Source organism: Chaetura pelagica, unplaced genomic scaffold (assembly GCF_000747805.2).
Source record: "Chaetura pelagica isolate M959 unplaced genomic scaffold, ChaPel_1.0 scaffold40, whole genome shotgun sequence".
NCBI lineage: Eukaryota > Metazoa > Chordata > Aves > Apodiformes > Apodidae > Chaetura > Chaetura pelagica.
Genome location: NW_009952160.1, coordinates 1,448,724 through 1,467,991, shown reverse-complemented (window position 1 = coordinate 1,467,991; position 19,268 = coordinate 1,448,724). Strand labels below are relative to the sequence as shown.

At 36.7% G+C, this 19,268-nt stretch overlaps 2 protein-coding genes across 5 annotated transcripts in view; one reads left to right on the top strand and one right to left on the bottom strand.

Moving 5' to 3' along the window:
* PAM (peptidylglycine alpha-amidating monooxygenase) overlaps positions 1-19,268 on the bottom strand; it is a 61,450-nt gene that overhangs the window by 26,802 nt on the left and 15,380 nt on the right. For 3 of the 4 annotated variants that reach the window (XM_010007208.1, XM_010007209.1, XM_010007207.1), the window contains exons 7-14: positions 17,395-17,443; positions 15,953-16,020; positions 14,258-14,338; positions 14,076-14,152; positions 13,683-13,786; positions 9,576-9,763; positions 8,873-8,944; positions 2,975-3,280 (exon numbers count right to left, since the gene is read on the bottom strand). In XM_010007208.1, the coding sequence (XP_010005510.1) occupies positions 2,975-3,280; positions 8,873-8,944; positions 9,576-9,763; positions 13,683-13,786; positions 14,076-14,152; positions 14,258-14,338; positions 15,953-16,020; positions 17,395-17,443 (945 nt within the window). The remainder of the gene's footprint in view (positions 1-2,974; positions 3,281-8,872; positions 8,945-9,575; positions 9,764-13,682; positions 13,787-14,075; positions 14,153-14,257; positions 14,339-15,952; positions 16,021-17,394; positions 17,444-19,268) is intronic. The other variant, XM_010007210.1, reaches the window with a different exon arrangement.
* On the top strand, positions 16,318-16,666 carry SREK1IP1 (SREK1-interacting protein 1). The gene is given in 2 exon segments (XM_010007217.1): positions 16,318-16,424; positions 16,426-16,666. Coding segments are annotated over 2 exon segments (348 nt in total).

Here is a 19,268-nt window from a genome sequence, read left to right as displayed (position 1 = left end):
GCACAACCCCAGGCACAAACACAGGCTGGGGGGAGAATGACTAGAAAGCAGTCCTGAGGAACAGGACTCCGGGGTGCTAGTAGATGAGAAGCTTGACATGAGCCACCAGTGTGTGCTGGAGCCCCGAGGGCCAGTTGTGTCCTGGGCTGCATCAAAAAAAGTGTGGCCAGCAGGGCCTGGGAGGTGGTTCTGCCCCTCTACTCTGCTCTGGTGAGACCCCACCTGGAATACTGTGTACAGTTCTGGTGCCCTCAGCACAAAAATGATATAGACTTGTTGGAGAGGGTCCAGAGAATGGCCACCAGGATGATCAAAGGCCTGGAGCACCTCTGCTACGAAGACAGGCTGAGAGAGTTGGGGCTGTTCAGCCTGGAGAAGAGAAGGCTCTGGGGAGACCTTCCAGTACTTGAAAGGGGCCTACAGGAAAGCTGGGGAGGGGCTTTTCAGCAGTGAAGATAGTGAGAGGACAAGGGGTAATGGTTTTAAACTGAGAGATGGGAGATTCAGGTTAGATATTAGGAAGAAATTGTTCACTATAAGGGTGGTGAGGAACTGGAATGGGTTGCCCAGGTAGGTTGTTGATGTCCCATCCCTGGAGGTTTTTAAGACCAGGTTGGACGAGGTTTTGTGCAACCTGGTCTAGTGGTAGGGTTCCCTGCTCATGGCAGGGGGGTTGGAACTTGGTGGTCTTTGTGGTCCCTTCCAACCTTAACGATTCTATGATTCTATCAGCCCCTAATCTCTCTACAAGCAAAGGAATAAAGCCTTATTTATTGGCAAAACTGCAATTTACTGTCCAGAAATCTCTAGAAGCTCTTGCTTCCAATTTTAGTCAGGTTGCATGCATCTTAAATCTTAAAAATGTATGTATTTAAAATCTTGCCAAATACAATGGAAGCAAAGGAGTTTTTAAAATTATAAAATTAACACTGTTTGTCTTAATTAGAAAGTATAACTGTAGCCGTTGCAATGACATTGAGCCACCTGACTGATTAGAGATCAGTCTTGGCAGAATAAGGTAACAGTGCAGGAGGAATAGTAGTATAAAATTTTAAACATAACATTTATAACAACTTTACTTAACCTATGGGTCATTTGCTATTTCAGATCAGTTGCATATTTGAAGTCAGAATCTTTGCCAGACTGCAAATGTTAAACTATTTTAATTTTGGTAATTTTTAAACAGGTAAATTGAACTAAGAGCAACTGGAGTCTTGTCCTAAAAAATAGCAATTAAAAAACAAACAAACAAACCTGAATGTAGAAAATAATGCTATGAAGGGTGCAAATGTTTTAATTAAATCAAGACAAGTTAAAACACTTTGTGTTCCACTGCTTCCTCTGCAGTTAAAAATCTGTAATGGAAGGTTCTATTCTTCTAATTCCTAAGTACTACCCAAAACAGAAACTAAACATGCGCTTAAAAATTTTATTGCTTTAAAAGTTCTTTTGCCAATAGATGGTGCTGACAGCTTCTACAGTTCAGAATTTCTGTAGTTAGCAGTATCACAAACATAACCCCCTCCCAATTCTAATTAAGATAAACTTTTTTGGTTTTGCTATAACTCAAAATTGCACCATTTGAAAGTCCATTTATTAGTCCTTCCCCAACCAATTCCCCCCAAAGGATTACGTTGCTATTAAAGTAGCCAACTACTGCAGTTAAAATATATGCCATACTGTGTGCCAACTAAGCCATTTATTGAGTTGACTGACACTCCCTCCTCTGGATCAGTTAAACAGAAATAATTATTTTTTTCTAATTTCTCTACCTATCACATGTTATTAGCCTGAACTGAATGAACTGGTTTTGCAGATATGTTTACACACACGTAATTCCAGTGTTGCTTATGGAATTATTTATGATTTACACTTATGTTAGGCACATGGTTAACATTCCACCTGTTTTTTGCCCATATGCCAATAACTTTACAGGCTCTCATTTGACTGGCTAGTGTAACATAACATCGGAAAGGTCCTGATTATTTGTTTTCTTTTAAATACAAAACCAGAATTTTGCTGAATTTGAATACTATAACAGAATCTCACATATGCAGAAACAATACATGTTAACACTTCAAACTAAAATAAAAATGAAATGGATGATGAATGTATATATTTGTCTACAACAGTACTTGAAAACATCAGGCTGGCTGGCTGCAACATAAAAGCAAGAATGTGATGCTTCAGCTTAGGCATACAGATAATGTTCATGCATACACACCATTTTCTTTTATGCAATACTCATCACATACTGCATTATCTGGCTTTCCACATTAGCACGTAAGCCTGAGCACAATCAGTATCACAGAGTCCAAAATGCAAGTAAAACAAGTACATTACATCCATGGTTTCTGCTGTCATAGAAACCTGAAGGGAATGAGTTACAATCCTAGTATAATAAAAGAGCCTATCCAAGTATCCTTGGATAGCTGAGCCAAATTTGAAATAAATATGCAGAAAATTTTAATTGTCAAGAATTTTTTGAGGATTAACTACTATTCATTCTGAATGAGAGAAAAATGTTCAAAAGAATCACAGCAATAAATTTTATAAAATCTTGAATCTGACAAACCAAGGTAATCAGAAAACTTATACAATGCATCAATTATCCTAGTGATCATTTTAGAGTAGTTACTTGTACTAAGAAAATTCTTCTCTTCCTCTAACAACTACATCCTGTATTTACCTTGTTTTAACATATTTTATTTAAAATCATTAAGTGAAAGTATTGAGAGTAGAAAAATACTCTATGTTCGAAAAATTACTGGTATTGTGACATCGTATGTCTTCATACATGGAGAGGGGAAAGAACCCAAATTAAATACCTCAAGGACAGACAACTTTTCCATAGTTAGGAAAGCTGTCATGTAAACTACTTCCAAGGATAAATTGATATTCCCTTCAGATTTTGCTAATGTGGATGACAGCTCTTACATTGAATTTCATGTCATAAAATCAACCCCTAACCCACCTCCTGTATGTTCTTTCTCCCAGCTTCCCTCACCATATTTAGGCTGCTGTAAAGAGAAATGTCTGTTCTCTGGTGGCCTCAAGGTAGACTCTAGTTTGTGAAATTTGTGAATTCTGTCTCTGTCAAGAACAGTATTGTCCCTTTCATCATGATTTGTGATCTCTCTGGAAAGATCCTTCTTTTGGACTACATTAGCAATCTCAGCTACAAGATCTGATTCTGCCTTTTCTGTAGGGTTATGGTTATGAACATGCACAACATCTTCCCTTTCTCCTAGCAGCTTGGAAAGCAGTGAATAGAAATCACCTGTACAGAAAAGAGAAAAGATAAGAGGAAAGGAGGAAAAACAATTATAACAGATCATGTAGTTTTAGAAAGCTTCAGCAAAGTTCAATGCAACAAAGTTATTCAAACAGTCATTGTCATAGGTAGCACAACAGGGTTCAGCTTCCGGAACTAAATGAGCCAAGTCTCTGGTGTGAAAAGATACTATAAAATCTTTATTAACTTTAATTTACATATAAATGTCCACTTTTACCTGACGCTCTGGCATTAAAAAAATCATCACCTCTACACAGATGTTTTTGGGAATAGGGAAACAAACAAACAAAAAAGAAACAAAGAAAAAAAAAAACCCAAGGGAAAAAAAGTATGCAAATATTAGAGAAACAATATTTATGATAGAATTACCTGGATTTGACAGGCTACTGCAGCCTTATTTGATTTTTATAAAATAAAGGAGAATTCTAGTTTTATCTATTTGTTCACTTACAGAGACAGTAACAGACAAGTCATGATGCACCCAAAAATATATTTCTTCAAAATCTGTCATTGTATAAGAAGCTTAGGCTGTAAGAAAGCAAACTTTCACATTTGTACACAGATTCCGTAAAACATACTGTAGAAAGAAGGCATACTAGCGAAACAGAGTGATCCATTAAATTGTCATTTATTAATGCAGTCTGTGTCCTGCCCTTTTCTTCTTCCAAATAGTTAACACTCCTTAGTCAAAGTATCACCTGGCAATGCAGGGACTGGTATTTTCTCAAGCTGCTTTCTAGCAATGTAGTTATCACTATAGCTGTTTTAGACACAGTAAATGCTTGATTGCCTACAAATATCTAGAGTTTTTTCTAATTCTGGACCGAAACACACTTTAATCAGAGGGCATCAAATTGCCTCAGGCCATGGAGTCATAAACTTTTCTTTACATTGCTCTCTGTTTCGCTCACTACACACATTCTCAAATAATGAGGTAGAAATCACAGAATCACCAGGGCTGGAAAAGACCTTTAATATCGTCAAGTCCAGCATATGACCAACACCACCACATCAGTTAGACCATGGCACTAAGTGCCACATCCAGCCTTTCCTTGTACACATCCAGAGACGGTGTCTCCACTACTTTCCTGGCTAGTCCATTCCAATGTCTAATCACCCTCTCCATGAAGAAGTGCTTCCTAATATCCAACCTAAACCTCTCCTGGTGCAGCTTCAGGCTGTGCCCTCTTGTCTTGTTGATAATTGCGTGGGAAAAGAGCCCAGACCCCAACTGACTACAACCTCCCTTCAGGTAGTTGAAGAGAGTGAGAAAATCCCCCCTGAGTCTCCTCCAGGCTAAACAACCCCAGCTCCCTCAGCTTTTCCCTGTAAGACTTTCCCTCTAGTCCCTTCACCAGCCTTGTAGCTCTCCTCTGGACCTGCTCCAGCACCTCAATATCCTTCTTGAAGTGAGGGGCCCAGAACTGGGCACAGTACTTGCGGTGGGTTCTCACCAGTGCTGAGTACAGGGGGAGAATTGCATCCCTACTCCTGCTGGCCAGACTATTCCTGATACAAGCCAGGATGCCATTGGCCTTCCAGGCCACCTGGGCACACTGCTGGCTCATGTTCAATCGGTTCTAAACAGGACTCACAGGTCCCTCTGCTGGGCTGCTCTCCAGCCACTCTTCTGCCTTTTTTTCTTAACTGAGGTACAGACTGACTTGCCTTGGTGACACCTCCAAGCTTGGTGAACCACCATCCACATCACCATTTGGTTCTAATTGCAGAGTATCTACCTTGCAAAGTCCCCTGGATGGGGGAACTCCAGGGACCCCCTGCGGCACCGCATGTGCCGGGCAGCAGCTCGTCGCCATCGCTGCTCATCCCGTCGGCCATCGCACTCACCGGCAGGCAGGAGACAGGCAGTGGCTGCATCATGAGCCCCACTTGTATTTCAGGGCTGGTTCATGAAGGCTAAGTCATGGCACCAACCATCTGTCTCCCTCTTGCACTCTCTGATACTCCTGAGCCTCTCTACTTCCTCCTTCAGCTGTGCAATCATCCCAAGCAGATCATTTGTCTGCTCACACCTCACACAGCTGGTGTCTCTGCCTCTCTCCAGGGGGAATGACGGGCTTGGGCACTCCCTGCAGCCAGAGACCTGGAGCTCATGCCTGTGAGGAGCCTCCGTTTGGGTTGGCGCCGTCCTCCTGGCAGAAGCTTTTGCCCAGGTGGAAACCACACTGAACCCTTTCATCTCTAGCTGGTTTCAGCGACCTCCCCTCTCACGCTCCCCCACGCGCCGTCGGAAGAGCTGCTGAGCCCTTCTGGGTGTCTCTGCTCTCCCACAGGCTTCCCTGGCCTTGGGAACCCCCCTGTACATCTTAAATCCGTAAAGGTAGTTGTTAAGGCAGAGCACCTAGTGCAGCTGCTGCCTCTATCCACTCTCCTTGTGGTCTCAGGAGAGCCCCTGGGTATGGCCACGTGCCTTTCAAGACAACCTATATCACCATCAGGACAGTAACACTTTGCAGACTTGAAGTCCAACTTTATAAAAGCTAACTTCAGAATGCAGGACTCAAGCTGTAATATTGTCTTAAATGTAGCAGGTATAATGGGATTTCAGTTAAAACCACTGTGAAAACGGGACCTCACATGAGCCTAACTGAGACATTAAAAGACAGACCTTTAGTTAATTTGCATTTAGCTTCACTGTTTGACCTCCTGGAGCAACTTGTGCTCATGGTAATAATGAAATAATGGGGGATGTGGGAGAAAAAACCACAGTATTGGCAGTGCAACTGACCAACACTGGGAGCAAGAGTCACAATTTTGACTCTCACTTCAGATTCCATAATTAGAAGCAGAAATATACAAGCTGTTTTTTTTGGTACTAACTTCTAAATTTCTTTATTTCTGCTTCTGAAGTAAGCTCATTATTACATTTAATGCACACAAAATGAGATTTCAAATAATGAGCCACAGGTCAAGAAACTAAATATTGCACATCTGATTTGTCATCACCTGTATATTACTCCCTTGCTATTGAGAAATTTCTCCCTGCTATTGAGTCCATGCAACTTTCAAGTGCCAGAACAGCTGACTTTCTCAACAGTAAAGGTTGCTTCACTGCTTGCATACCAAAACAAACCTAAACTACACTATATTATGACACAGACTACAGCCAGGAAATTGTTAAACAAATAGAATGAAACACATTGAGGCCTTTATTCCACAGGGAAAGAAGAGACATCTAGCAGACATGGTGAATGCTATGAACAGATAATAGTTTTTTTCAGTACTATTTCAATCAAATAAAATTTAATGAAATTCCTATTGACGTACAAAAAAACCCCACAAATAATATGTTTTGCTAGGGACTTTGTGCTTCAGCAGGTTTTTTTTTCAGGAATAAAAAACTCACTAATATGTCAAAATCAGTCTCTTTGACTATGCCTTTACCCTCCTCCACAGCTTTTTAAGTACCTCCAGGGCACTATAACAATTTTAAAACTATTTCAACTTCAGTGAAGCAACAGTAGTTACTTCAGTTACCTAAAATTGAGGAGGGTAAAATGAAGTTGCTACAACATAATGAGGTGTTGAGGAAAAAACACACAATATGAAACACAGAATTATGGAAAAATAATTGAACTACTACCTTCAGAACAAATCAAAGGCTGAATTTACTGAGTGACAGTTCAGCAGCAAGAGAACTAATCAAAGCCAAAGTTTTAGTAGATCTCTGTTTTGTAGACATGCTTATCATATGCACTCTATCATGACAGACCATAAACAGAAAAATGCACAACTTTAAACTCAGTGAAAGTATGTATCTGCTTCTGTGCAGCTTAAGGGTTCACTGCTCACTTCCTCCAGACCTTAGAATTGTCCTAAGACCTTGTTCAAATTTTTGTGATACTGCTTAACTCACCTGAGGAGATGAACAAACCTGCAACGCGATTACATAATAACACTTTGCCCCACAAAACCAGACTCAAGCTTGTTTGCAATTTTTACAGTCACAATTTAGCAGACTACTTTCAGCTCTCAGTTTTTCCAGGTGCTTATGTGCTTGTAGGATGAAAACCCACTTCCTAAAACAGCCACTCAACTTTGCCTCTTTGGAGACAAAAATAAAACCAAACCTAGTCTGATTTTTCCTTTTTTTTTGCACACACACAAATAATTCCACTGAAGTTATAACTGTATCAGTGTAAAACTGAAGCTAGGCTCCTGTAAATGGCTGGATAATTCTAAACTACCAGTTAAGAAAATGAAACAGAATTCTCTCACGGCAACCACTGTGCTTTTGTATTTCACATCTTGCATCCAGCTAAGTTCAAATGGACAAAACAATACAGTGTGTTTCCATAGAAACATGTTAGGTAAGGACATTAAAAGTAAATAGCGGTCTCAGCAAATGAGACTGCATTGCAGAAATGTGGCTTTGAAATAGATTTCAAATTCAAATGAAAAAGATTTAAAAAACAGGGCCTTCTTTCAATATTTTGTTTCAAACATTAATTAATAAAACACACAGATAGCGAGATCCCCAAACAATGAGTAATGCACTTATTAGTAACATAAGGGTGAAACAGCTTGTCAGCATAACTCTTGATGTAAATTTGTAAGCAGCTAGCTCATTTTGTTCTGGAATAAGCTTAAAAATAGAATTGTCATTCTTTCTTAAAAAAATCCATCTTGAATTGACTAAGATAAGTTTGATTTTGGCATTGTAAATATTGTCTCCAGTAGTTTAAGGTACTTTCAGTCAAGATGGTCTTACACTCTAGAAGCTAGTTTTTATGTAATTGTAACTTAATTATTTCACTCTGCAGAACGGCACTGTATATAGAAAATCTAACAGTTTTGTGAGATCTTATAAAAAACTATAAGCACTGGCTTAATCTTTGCTCTCATAAATGACAAAAGGAAATTTGTCTTTAATTTATTTGTCCTTGAACCTTAACAGCGTTCAAAGAAAACAATTGGAAACTGTAGGTGATGAGGTCCTTCTCCTTAGCATCAAGAAAACTCTTGTTATTAAACCAGTATTTATCTAATTTCATATGATCCACAGGAACTTTAAAGTACAGTCTTATTTTAATGTATCTGTGAAACATAAAGAACATTCAGCATATTTCTAGAAGCTTTGTAACAGTCACGGATTTTTTCCTGCAATTAAGTACTGCACACATTTTAGCATGTGTTGTTATGTGTATATGCACATGCACACAAATCCAACAAAAAACAACTCAGTATAAAACATGAGCTGTATGCAACCCACTGCATGTACAATCAATACTGGAGCATAAGAATATATCATTTGCCAATACATACATAGCAATACAAACTGAGAAACAGGTGAAGGGTTAATAGCAGACAGGTATATACAGAAGAGTTACAGGACTACTTCTCTGTGTCCATTCTTTAGGACTGCACTTCCAGATAGATATTTTCTTATTTCTTATATAGCATTTAGTCATATTAGCTACATAAAACAATGCTAATTACACAAATTAAAGATAATCAGATGAAAAGCTTCATAACTCATTAACAATCAGGATAAAATTTATCAGTATTTTGCATTAGTGAATCCATTACTTGACATAAAAATAAAAAAGTACATACCTTGATCCAAAATCTCTTCCTCTTCTTTTTTACCCTGCTGCAGCAAAGAACTTTTCTCAATATCCTTGGTTTCTGAAAAATGAATATAGGATATGAAGATAACTACTGTGTGTGAATGGAATTGCATACCTTCCTACTGGGGAAAAAAAGGCCTTCTACAAAGAACATTTGCTATTTTTATCTATCTATAGTGGTTGAACCAAACAGTGCAGTAGTATACAAGTGGAATAAAACCAAACTATTTGGACTTTGCTAACATGACATACCAGTCAGATTACTTCTGGTACAACCGATATCCCTACTAGTGCTCAATATAAATATTTTATTCCTTCTGTAATAAGGGAGTGGGATCCAGAAAACTAATGAAATGCTATGATTCAACTTTCTAGGAAATGGACAGAAGATAAAGCAAGTATGTTGGAAACATATTTGGCATAGAAAAGAGGTCTGTCTTTTTGGTACAGAAGTCAAGTAGCTATAAAATATGTTGGAAACAGAAAAATGAAAACAGGAAGAAGTGTACAAAAGACTATCACCAAAACCAAGAGCAGAATCCCATGATGGTCTAAAATTAGCTGTTTGAATGTTATTCAGAGATGCAATTTCTTTTTACGGAAATCTAGCGTATCAATGCAACACAAACAAACACATCAGCGATCATTAAAAAAACTTAAATAAAATGGACTACAAGTTTTTTTTCTACCTTCATGATGCCCATGTGCCATCTTTAGCATATCAGACTTGACTGGAATAGGAATATTTGCCTCCTGTGGTATATTACTGAACATCTCGGGGTTTGCATTCTGTGTGCAGGTCATATATGAGACAGCATGCTTAGCTTCCATATAGTACATAATGTAAAAATTACACATTTCATCATTGGCTGTTCCCCTAGACAACACAGAACAGATGCAGCAGTTACGAAAAAAATGAGCTGACTCTAGCTACAATTCATCAAACTTGTTTAACAGAATATTTAAAAGTTGCAATTAAATTTTTAAAAGCCACGTACTAGGACACTTAGTAGCTTCATTGCAGTCAAGGTCAAAACTTCTTTCACTTTTATATTGGAGAATACCAATTTGCACAAAATCTGTAGGTTATTCAGAAATTCCTAATAATTTGGTTCCAATTTTACAGAAAATTGTGTTAACTATTTAAATTGCTCTTCCTTCTCATTTCCCTGGTGTCCTCATACTTACCAGTGTGTCATCAACTACGTCTATGTTCTGATGAAGTAATACTGAAGTATCATTCACATATTTCTCTGTCAATCTGTGACAAACCTAATCTAAAATTGTTGTAAATAATGTCTGTTTCATTTCAGAAGCTACTCCTATGATGGTTTTTTTGCCATCATATTCAAATTAATCCATTTATTGGCCAATTACACTGTTTTTAATGCAGCAAAATTTAATTTCTTTACATATTAAGACACCATAAATATCTCTTACAGAGAAGACAGCACTGCCATCTTCACAATAACTTGATCACAAGCTTCTGTAAGGAAAACGTGAGTGCAAAAGGAATGATTATACGCCAGCAAAATTCATTTTTTCATAAATGCCATGCATGCATTTGAAACAGAAGAGGCTTTTCTGTACAGCTACATAATTCTGTCTTCAATAGAAAAAACAGCTGGTGCAAGAAAGATTTTTCTCTGAAAAGCATTACGTTGTGAAGGCCAATACTGGGCCCTTCTGCAAATATGGTATCTTTTTGTTTGTGGTTTGTTGTTTTTTTCTTTTCTCTGTCATACAAGTTGACGTTTCTTATTTATAGCTACAATCCTGAAAATGGAATAAGTTAGGACTTACCACAAAATAAAAGGTTTTACATTATTATTTTAAAATCAGCTTTCACAATTAACTTGTGATCCCACAGTCATAAAAAGATACAGGGGTGGCCTATTAGCTGTTTGCAAGAGACGCCAGTGCTGACTTCTCCAGAAGCACCCTGCAGCAATCATTTAATCACCATAGCAACAATAATTACATCAGCCAGTGGGGAGACAGGGCAAATATGGGAGAAGAGACTGTTTCAAAAGGGGAACTAGTATTTTTCCATATATTGAAACTTACCGTCCTTTTGAGACCACAAAATTAGACTCTAACTTGGCAAGCTCTGTTTAAGCTTTTAGAAAGCATTAACTTCACTGTTAAACTCCAAACACCTGTCACTGTAATTGCCTCCTCTTTAAAACTCCAGTAGAAAAGGTGATGTGGAATGCACACAGACTCTGGTTCACCTGACATTTTACTGTGCCTAAATATTTCAAAGTTGATAATTTTAAACAGTTACAGTTAAAAAAATTACCCTGTCAATAACAGTTTTAGTAAATTCAAAGAAAACCCCAAATCCTTCCATTAGATATTAGAACTCCTGTTTTGTTAAGGAGTTTAATGAGTAAAAATGCCCAAGTTGAAAAGAAATTACATTTTTAATATCCTGTTAACCACCTTCACACAACTGCCACAGATATCCAGAACCACAGGCAGATTTTATATTATTAACAGTACACATTGAAGCATAATGAAAAAAAGGATTCAGCATTGAAAAGTAAGAGAATACAGTTAAAAAATCTTAAATATTGAATGGGAATGTTTTGTTACAGGCACATAAACCTTCTCTTGGATGGTACAACACCTGTTAAACACACTTCAAAAAGTAAAGATAAAGGCTGCACTATTTTCTGTCTGCTAAGAGTTTTAAACAATATATTATGTTGCAAATGGATTGTTTGCAAACTTGGAAAAACAAACAGTCACCATGGCCAATGGCCCTTTATAAAGATATGATCTATACACTGAATGGGTCCCAGTTCTTTTACAGCTCATAGACTGGCAGGCTACTTGACACTGTACTAACTCTAATGTTTACACTGAAACATCTTTAAGTTATCCGTTATAAAAATGCAGTGGCTGCTTTCATGGAGTACATACTGGTCTGTAACAAAAATTAGAAGAAATCTTGCTTTCTAAATGAGGAACTGCTAATGTCATTCTTAATTGACAAAGGATAACTGAACGCTTTAATTTGCAAAACTTTAAACCTGAACTGAACATCTAGCTGAAACAGACAATTTATGAAGCTTTTGAAGCGATGGCTCCTGCCTCAGCTCTTTACACCAGGGACATTAAGTCTATTCTCCTGTAATTACCCTGAAATTGTATGTAGTCAATTGCACAAGCAAAATCACATTTCCCCTCTGAACCTTGGCTTGCAAAACTCTTCACATTTAAGAGACATGCCTCAGCGTATTAATTTAATTTCTCAGACTAGGAGAGAAAGCAGGATGAAAAATCATAGCATCACAGAATTGTCAGAGTCGGAAGGGACCTCTAGAGATCACCTAGTCCAACTCTTGCACTAAAGCAGAGATTTTGTAAAGATAAATCACATAATCAATTATTTTTATTTTTTTTTTCAGCTAGTTTAAGAAAAAACAGAAACAGAGGCAGAGAATTAAATATAGAGGCTGGAAAAGTGAACATGCAGACTTGATACGATAATTTCATATATGTATTACTTCACAGCCTTCCTTTCACATTTGCACTTCCCATTTTTCAGTGTTTGTATTTGGAATTTTAATTTTTTTTTGGACTGACAAGTCATTCTGAATGCAAGCAAGACAACTGCAAGACCAGGGCAACATTTTCCAAGATTTAAACCACTTTCACCTTATTTAATTTAGTTGTACATCTTCCCATATGCCCAGCTTTGTTGTGAAAGCATTCCTTTTCATCCACTCATTTTATATTATGGTGATAATTATTTTCCAGGCATATATACTTCCATACCGTGCATCAGTTTTTGTTTAAAATTCTTAAACGTTGTTTCTCAAAATTCTTATATAGAAATTATGCAATAAAAATGTAAAGATCTGCTTGCTTTTTAAATTTCTGTTCCTATTAATTTCCCATAGAAATCATACTACTCATCATTATTTTAACTGTCCAGTGAAAAGTAATACATTTATGTTGAATCCTTAACTCTCTACTGAGATGCAATCTTAGGGTGCTCAGTGCCTTCTTGGAAAGATGCAACACACACTGTGAGAATAGAGAGACTTCAGCAGAGTCATCCTCATACCTCTACATATGTAGTAAATTATGGTTCAAAGAACTGGACCAAGCTAAGATAATATTAATATTGTATTTGTCAACTCAATTTTGCAGAGCTCTTGTCTTTCATCTTCTTCTGAATACCATCACTGATAAACACAGTTCAAATTTTCCTATTTATCATTACTAGTAATTTATTTTTTCATTTTTTTTTCAGAAAAGCCTGTATATTTTTGTGTTGAAAAAAAGGTAATTGGTGGTACTAGAATAAGCATAATATGAGTAACTACTTATGAAAGTGTTTTAAGGTTAAATTTTATGATGGATCAAAATTTATTAGAATATTGTAAGTTTACATAATTTTTTTCTCTGAAACAATGAAGAGAAATTTTTAATATTTATTATTTTATTTTCAACTTATGAAAAACTTAATTTTAAAAAATTTTTATTCTGAATCCTTCTTTAAGTGCAGAACAGTCCAATATCTGAGCAAGGTGTTTGGCAACATAGCTTAAACTGAGAAATGTTCTGAACACTGCAGCAAAGTGATGATTCACATAAGTAAAGCCAATGAACGCTGTTTTGAATTAAATATCTAATCTGTACCGCAAAATAGACCATTCTCACCAAATTTAACAGTTTGTTAGAATTACCTTGGAAGAAGACATGAAACAAATACATTTCTATGCATAACCAATACCCTGAGAAAAAATGGTTAGGGAACGGAGAAAACAGAGAAAATATACCCTATATGTGTCTCTGTAGTTCTGCCTTCACCACTGAACACACATCTAGCTGCAAAGATATCATCATAGCCAACATCTACAGGATGTTCTACTGGATAGAATGCCTGAAAGAGAGGATGATTCACAAAAATTAATGAAAGTATCTTGCATTATTTAAGTCAATATACACACACACAAGAACAGGACCTGAAAAGTAATTTCAGAACAGTTTTTGCATCATAATGTAATCAAGACAATACCTGGCAGTATTCACTTCCCATTCACTTGGCACATCAACACGTGCCAGTGGAAACACCATGACGCAAATCTCTGGGTACGTGACTGCCAATTCGGCTTCTCAGTTTTAACTACAGATTATTAAAAATTGAAGTTAGAATTAAAAAAACAACCAACCTGTGGTAGTTGTGGACTCTGTCTACCAATCAGCGTCCATTGACCATTTCTCACTCTGTATCCAGTCACTACTTTACCTGCAACATACCATTATGTATGTGAACATGAGATACACTTCTAAAAAATAGCTGTCAACATATTGTTATATATTGAATATTCTTATATTGCAATTAAACCCTTACCTAGTCTGTGCGTATGAACTCTGTAGGCAAAAAGGTGCATTGGAAACCTTTTGTAGCGGCAGGCAATGTCTGCATTAACCACTGTTAAAACATGATGGCAATAAACAAAGAAAAACACATTATTTATCTAACAGTGAAAAGTTACACTACTGTGCTTCATTCAGTTTGAAGGCAGTTTACAAAAGGTATACCAACACTCAATAACAGACAATTTCAAAAGACACTAGATAGTATCTTACAGATTTGAAGTACCTATCTCAAGACATTCCTTTCTGTGATGATGTACCCAGAAAGTGGGGCTCAGTAGCATTTCTTCCAGCATACACTACTGCTATTTAATGAAGTAAAATAATACATTTGCTAATAGACTGTTGAGGGACACTTAAAATCAACATAGCTATGGTAAATAGTTAATCAGGAGAAAATTAAAATAAAATTATATAATTCTAAACTGATATCATTTATAATGAAGGCTTGATTTTAAGATCTTACAGCTCTAGGCCCAGTCTTAAAGACTTAGGGTTAGATGCAGACTCTGGCAGAGAAGTGCTGTACAGACAATGTGCGCAGACTAGTGCTTGTATTAGGTGCAGTAACAGTAACTAATGAAGAGCCTACCAAGACATTCCTCTGCAGATGCCTCTACTGAGAGGTATATTGGGACATGCTGCATTTTTCCTCTTAAAAAAACTTTCATGCTTCACTTAAAAACTGCAAGTTTGATCGAACATGAGAAGACAGTCAGTGACAGGCACAGAACTGTTTTCATTCCTCTTACCCTTACTCCTCCAGGTGAAAAAGTAGACTTCTGCACTGATGAAACATTTCAGTGTGGAGGGGGGGATCAGTTTGAAATGTTTTCATATTGATGAGTAAAATATGTTGTTTCAATTTAAATTTAAAAATATTTTAAGTTGCTGAATTCACCTAACAGAATCATTTAAGCATTTGACCACCACAGCCTGCTAACTGTAAGTGGGAAAAACGGTGTTCAGGGATATTTAATTTAAAATTCTGGTTTAGCAAAAGAAAATTTAAGGTCAGTGTTCAACTCCTGAAAACAGAATATTCCATGCTAGCTCAAAAAAATTATATTGGGACTATCCAAGCTGAGTTTCAGACAAAATCCCCTGTGCAGGATTCTGAATAGAAATTGTTCATTCTTTTACAATGGTTTCCAGCTTTTTGATGTTTCAACCAAGTTGAAACATTGGAATAAAATTTTTGAAGAGCAGCTCCTTACTAGTAGAAATTAATTTATTTAAACTGAACTGTTTGTAAATCACAAATAGCATGAATAACAAAGGCAGATGAAGAAGAGTCCAAAAATCTTGTGGTTTTTTTTGCAGGGAGGGAAGAATAAGGAAATAGGTAGGGTTTTTTTTGTAAAATATTAAGACTAAAATAGATCAAAGAAATACTCTTGGGAATCCTAGAAGCTTCAGTATTGCAAAGATCATTATTGTTTTGTACAACACTATTTTCTACAACATTGATCACCTTTATAGATGAAGTCATGGGGAAATATTACATAATTTTAAATTCATAAGTAATATTTTTCATCATCTGTTTAATTAAGCAATTCATTTGTCCATCTATAATTCAGCAAATCTCTGTAAAATTTTCTTCTGCAATGAGCAGCAAACTTAATCTGATGCTGAAATTATATAGTCACTTTGTAGAATCAGTACTCACCTTTCTCGCCTGGTGGTATTACAGTGTTCACAGACATCATGAGATACATTCCAGCAATCAAAGGCTGCCTGCAATTCAAAACCCAAGCTTTGCTAAACAAGTCCTTTATAAAACCCAACTGCAAGTGACACAATATGCCATACCACTTAACATCACTAAATGTTGGATTATGTCTGAAACTGGTCTACTGAGAAAGAAACTGTTACACAGCACTTCCCCTTCCCTCCTTTATTCACACTGTGCTTGAATTTTCAAAGCACCTTCTACAAAGTATTTGGAGTTTAACAAAATTATTATTTACATAATTACACAATTAGGTGGGGATCGCTCTCTCAAACATGAGTGTTTGTCTGGAAAAAAGCTGAATGAGCCCAAGCTCTGGTGGAAATAAGGATAACATAAAAGCAGGATGCAGGAAGTGTGGCTACCATCTTAGCCGTAGTAGCAGTGAAGACAGTGAGGAAGCAGAACTAGAAACTGCAAGCCATGAGTGAAAAAAAGAATTCAAATGAGGAGAAAAAAACAAACACAAGAAACAAAAAAGAAAAAGCAAAGAAAAAAACAAAATTAAAGAGACCCAGGAAAAGGTCTTCCTCATCAAGTGCAGCTGAAGAGAATAGGTCAAAGTCAAAAAATTGGTTGGAATCTTTTACACTAGTAAAACAAGTAAAGTTCAGTTTTCAAGTCTTCAAGTCTTTGTGTAGAAAGATTTAGACTTAAATATGCCATGTCATATTAGTTAAATTTGGAAATTCAGGTGAGATTTTTCTATTATGTTATCCTTTCAACAAATGTATGAGCAATTAAAAAGAAGGCAAATGGCATTCTGGCCTGTATCAGAAATAGTGTGACCAGCAGAACCAAGGAGGTGATCGTGCCCATACTCTGATCCTCAGTGAGGCTGCTCCTCGAGCACTGTGTGCAGTTTTGGGCACTGCAGTGTAGGCAGGACATTGAGGTGCTGGAGAGGGTGCAGAGCAACTTAGGCTGATTAGTGGTCTGGAGAACAGATCTTATGAGGAGATGCTGAGGGAGCTGTGGCTGTTCAGCCTGGAGAAGAGGAGGCTGAGGGGAGACCTCATTGCTCTCAACAACTATCTGAAAGGAGGTTCGAGTGAGGCAGGTGTTGGCCACTTCTCCCTTGTGACTAGCAATTGGACAAGAGAATATTGGGTCAAGCTGTGCCAGGGGAGGTTCAGATTGGATATTAGGAAACATTTTTTCACAGAATGACTCATGAGGCATTGGAACAGGCTGCCCAGGGAGGTGGTGGAGTCACCATCCCTGGAGGTGTTAAAAAATGGGTAGACGTGGCACTTTGGGAGAGAGTTCAGTGGTCACAGGAGTGTAAAGCTGATGACTGGACTTGATGATCTAGCAGGTCTTTTCCAACCTTAATGATTCTATGATTCTAACAGGTAAGTAGTTTTAAAGATACTTACTTTTGATGTGTGAGATGTAAAGTTACACCAGAGCAGTCCTTGTGTTTATCTGTACAAATCACAAAACAACTATAACTAGCAACTGAACTCATGTGAAATTATTCCATATTAGTAACACCCTTCTGCTGTATAAAAAGTAATGGAAGAGATAATGGAAGTTTTAATCTTATTTTTTGCAGTAAAACTTTCATACTGTGGCCACTTTATTCAAATTTGCACAAACCTGAACATCACAGTGCTGCATTTCTAGCAAAATTCTAATACAGATAAAAACTCTGGTGAATTGAAACCTAGCTGCTTTTTTGGCACTAGAAATTGTAGATCTTTATGAAATAGCACCTGAGAGATGAAACAATGTAATTTTTACAACAGCAGAATAAGTTGGTTTGCTTCAAACAAATTTGTATTTTGAAAGTTAGAAAAATGAAAAATTTGTGGAGAAGCAGTTATTGTAGCAATTAAAAATGAAGCAACCAGAAACCTTTTTAATACAGTCAACAGAAGAACTTAAGATATCAATGCAAAGGTCCTGTTTAACAATGGATATCCTAGAAAGACAGTAAAAATAGTTAATTAATTTGTTAATGTACTGTGTCACCATTACATAACCTGTTGGACATTTTAATTTAAAAATACCATTGTCCTGATAATTACTCAGTTTTAGTTGGTGATCTGAAAGTTCAATTTTTGTTCTTTTTCAATTAAGTTTCCTTTTCTTATGTTTATACCAAAACCAGCCATAGTTAGAAGATGGATATACCTCCAAAGCAAGTAAACAGAAAATGCTGAAAAAACACTCTCTAACAGTATACACTTCAGGTAAGAAAGAGAACAGAATAGCTAGGGAACTGCTCACAGGTGGCAACTTGGGGAGAGATTTTCCTCTCATCAGTAGCTGATGAAACTGAAAAAAGCAGTGTGTTCGAACAGAAGAAAGGACAATGACTAGAGTAGGAGAGAAAGCAGACTATACAGATTAAAAAGTATCAGTTTAGTTTTTCATACATTAGCTACTTTAATCACATTTCATTATTAAGGGATAATACTCAGTTTGATTTTTACCACTATCATTACTAGATCTTACTTTCAGTATTCACAAAGTAAGCAGTTATTATTTTTACAAAATGCACAAATCAGTTCATATGTTACGGAAGTGAAAAAGTCACTAATCCAATTTCACTAGGTTCTCATAAGGCTCATCATCATGTCATCTAAGAATTCTTAGTTTCTCTAACTCTGTGTGTCCCAACAAACGCTTCTGTATTTAAAAATCTGAATCAGTACATCACAGTTTTACCTTTACAAATAACAACAAAAAAGTAAACTCTTTGCTGTACACAGAAAAATTAGAACAGTAGCTCATTCATCAAGACTACCCACTGCTGTAGTTGCACTGAATGCTTGCCAAGCATTTTGAGACCAAGTATGATGAACATGTGAAAATTCAACTGATAATCTTAAAAAAACCCCACACACATTCAATGCATATGGAATTTCCGACTGTCTGTGTTAAGCTACATGTGGTATTGCCTCAAACACAAGGAGTTTGGTACCTATATTCTGTATAATGTACTGATTATGGCCTTGGCAGAGTGCTGACAAAGTTCACTTCCAATTAGAGTACAAGTATTTTAAGACTATGCACATGTACGCAAAAATGCAAAACTGGTCAACCAGTTACTTCCACTAAGTCACTTACATTTTGTCTGTACTACAAAACAGCCAAACAAACAATATATTCTAGAAAATAAGAGATAGTCAATATAATTACAGACATTCTTCTATACCATTTTTATGCAAACATACATGCTTGTACAGAAAAATAACATACACCGAAAAATTCACTTGAACTTTAGGATAAAAGTTCTCCAATT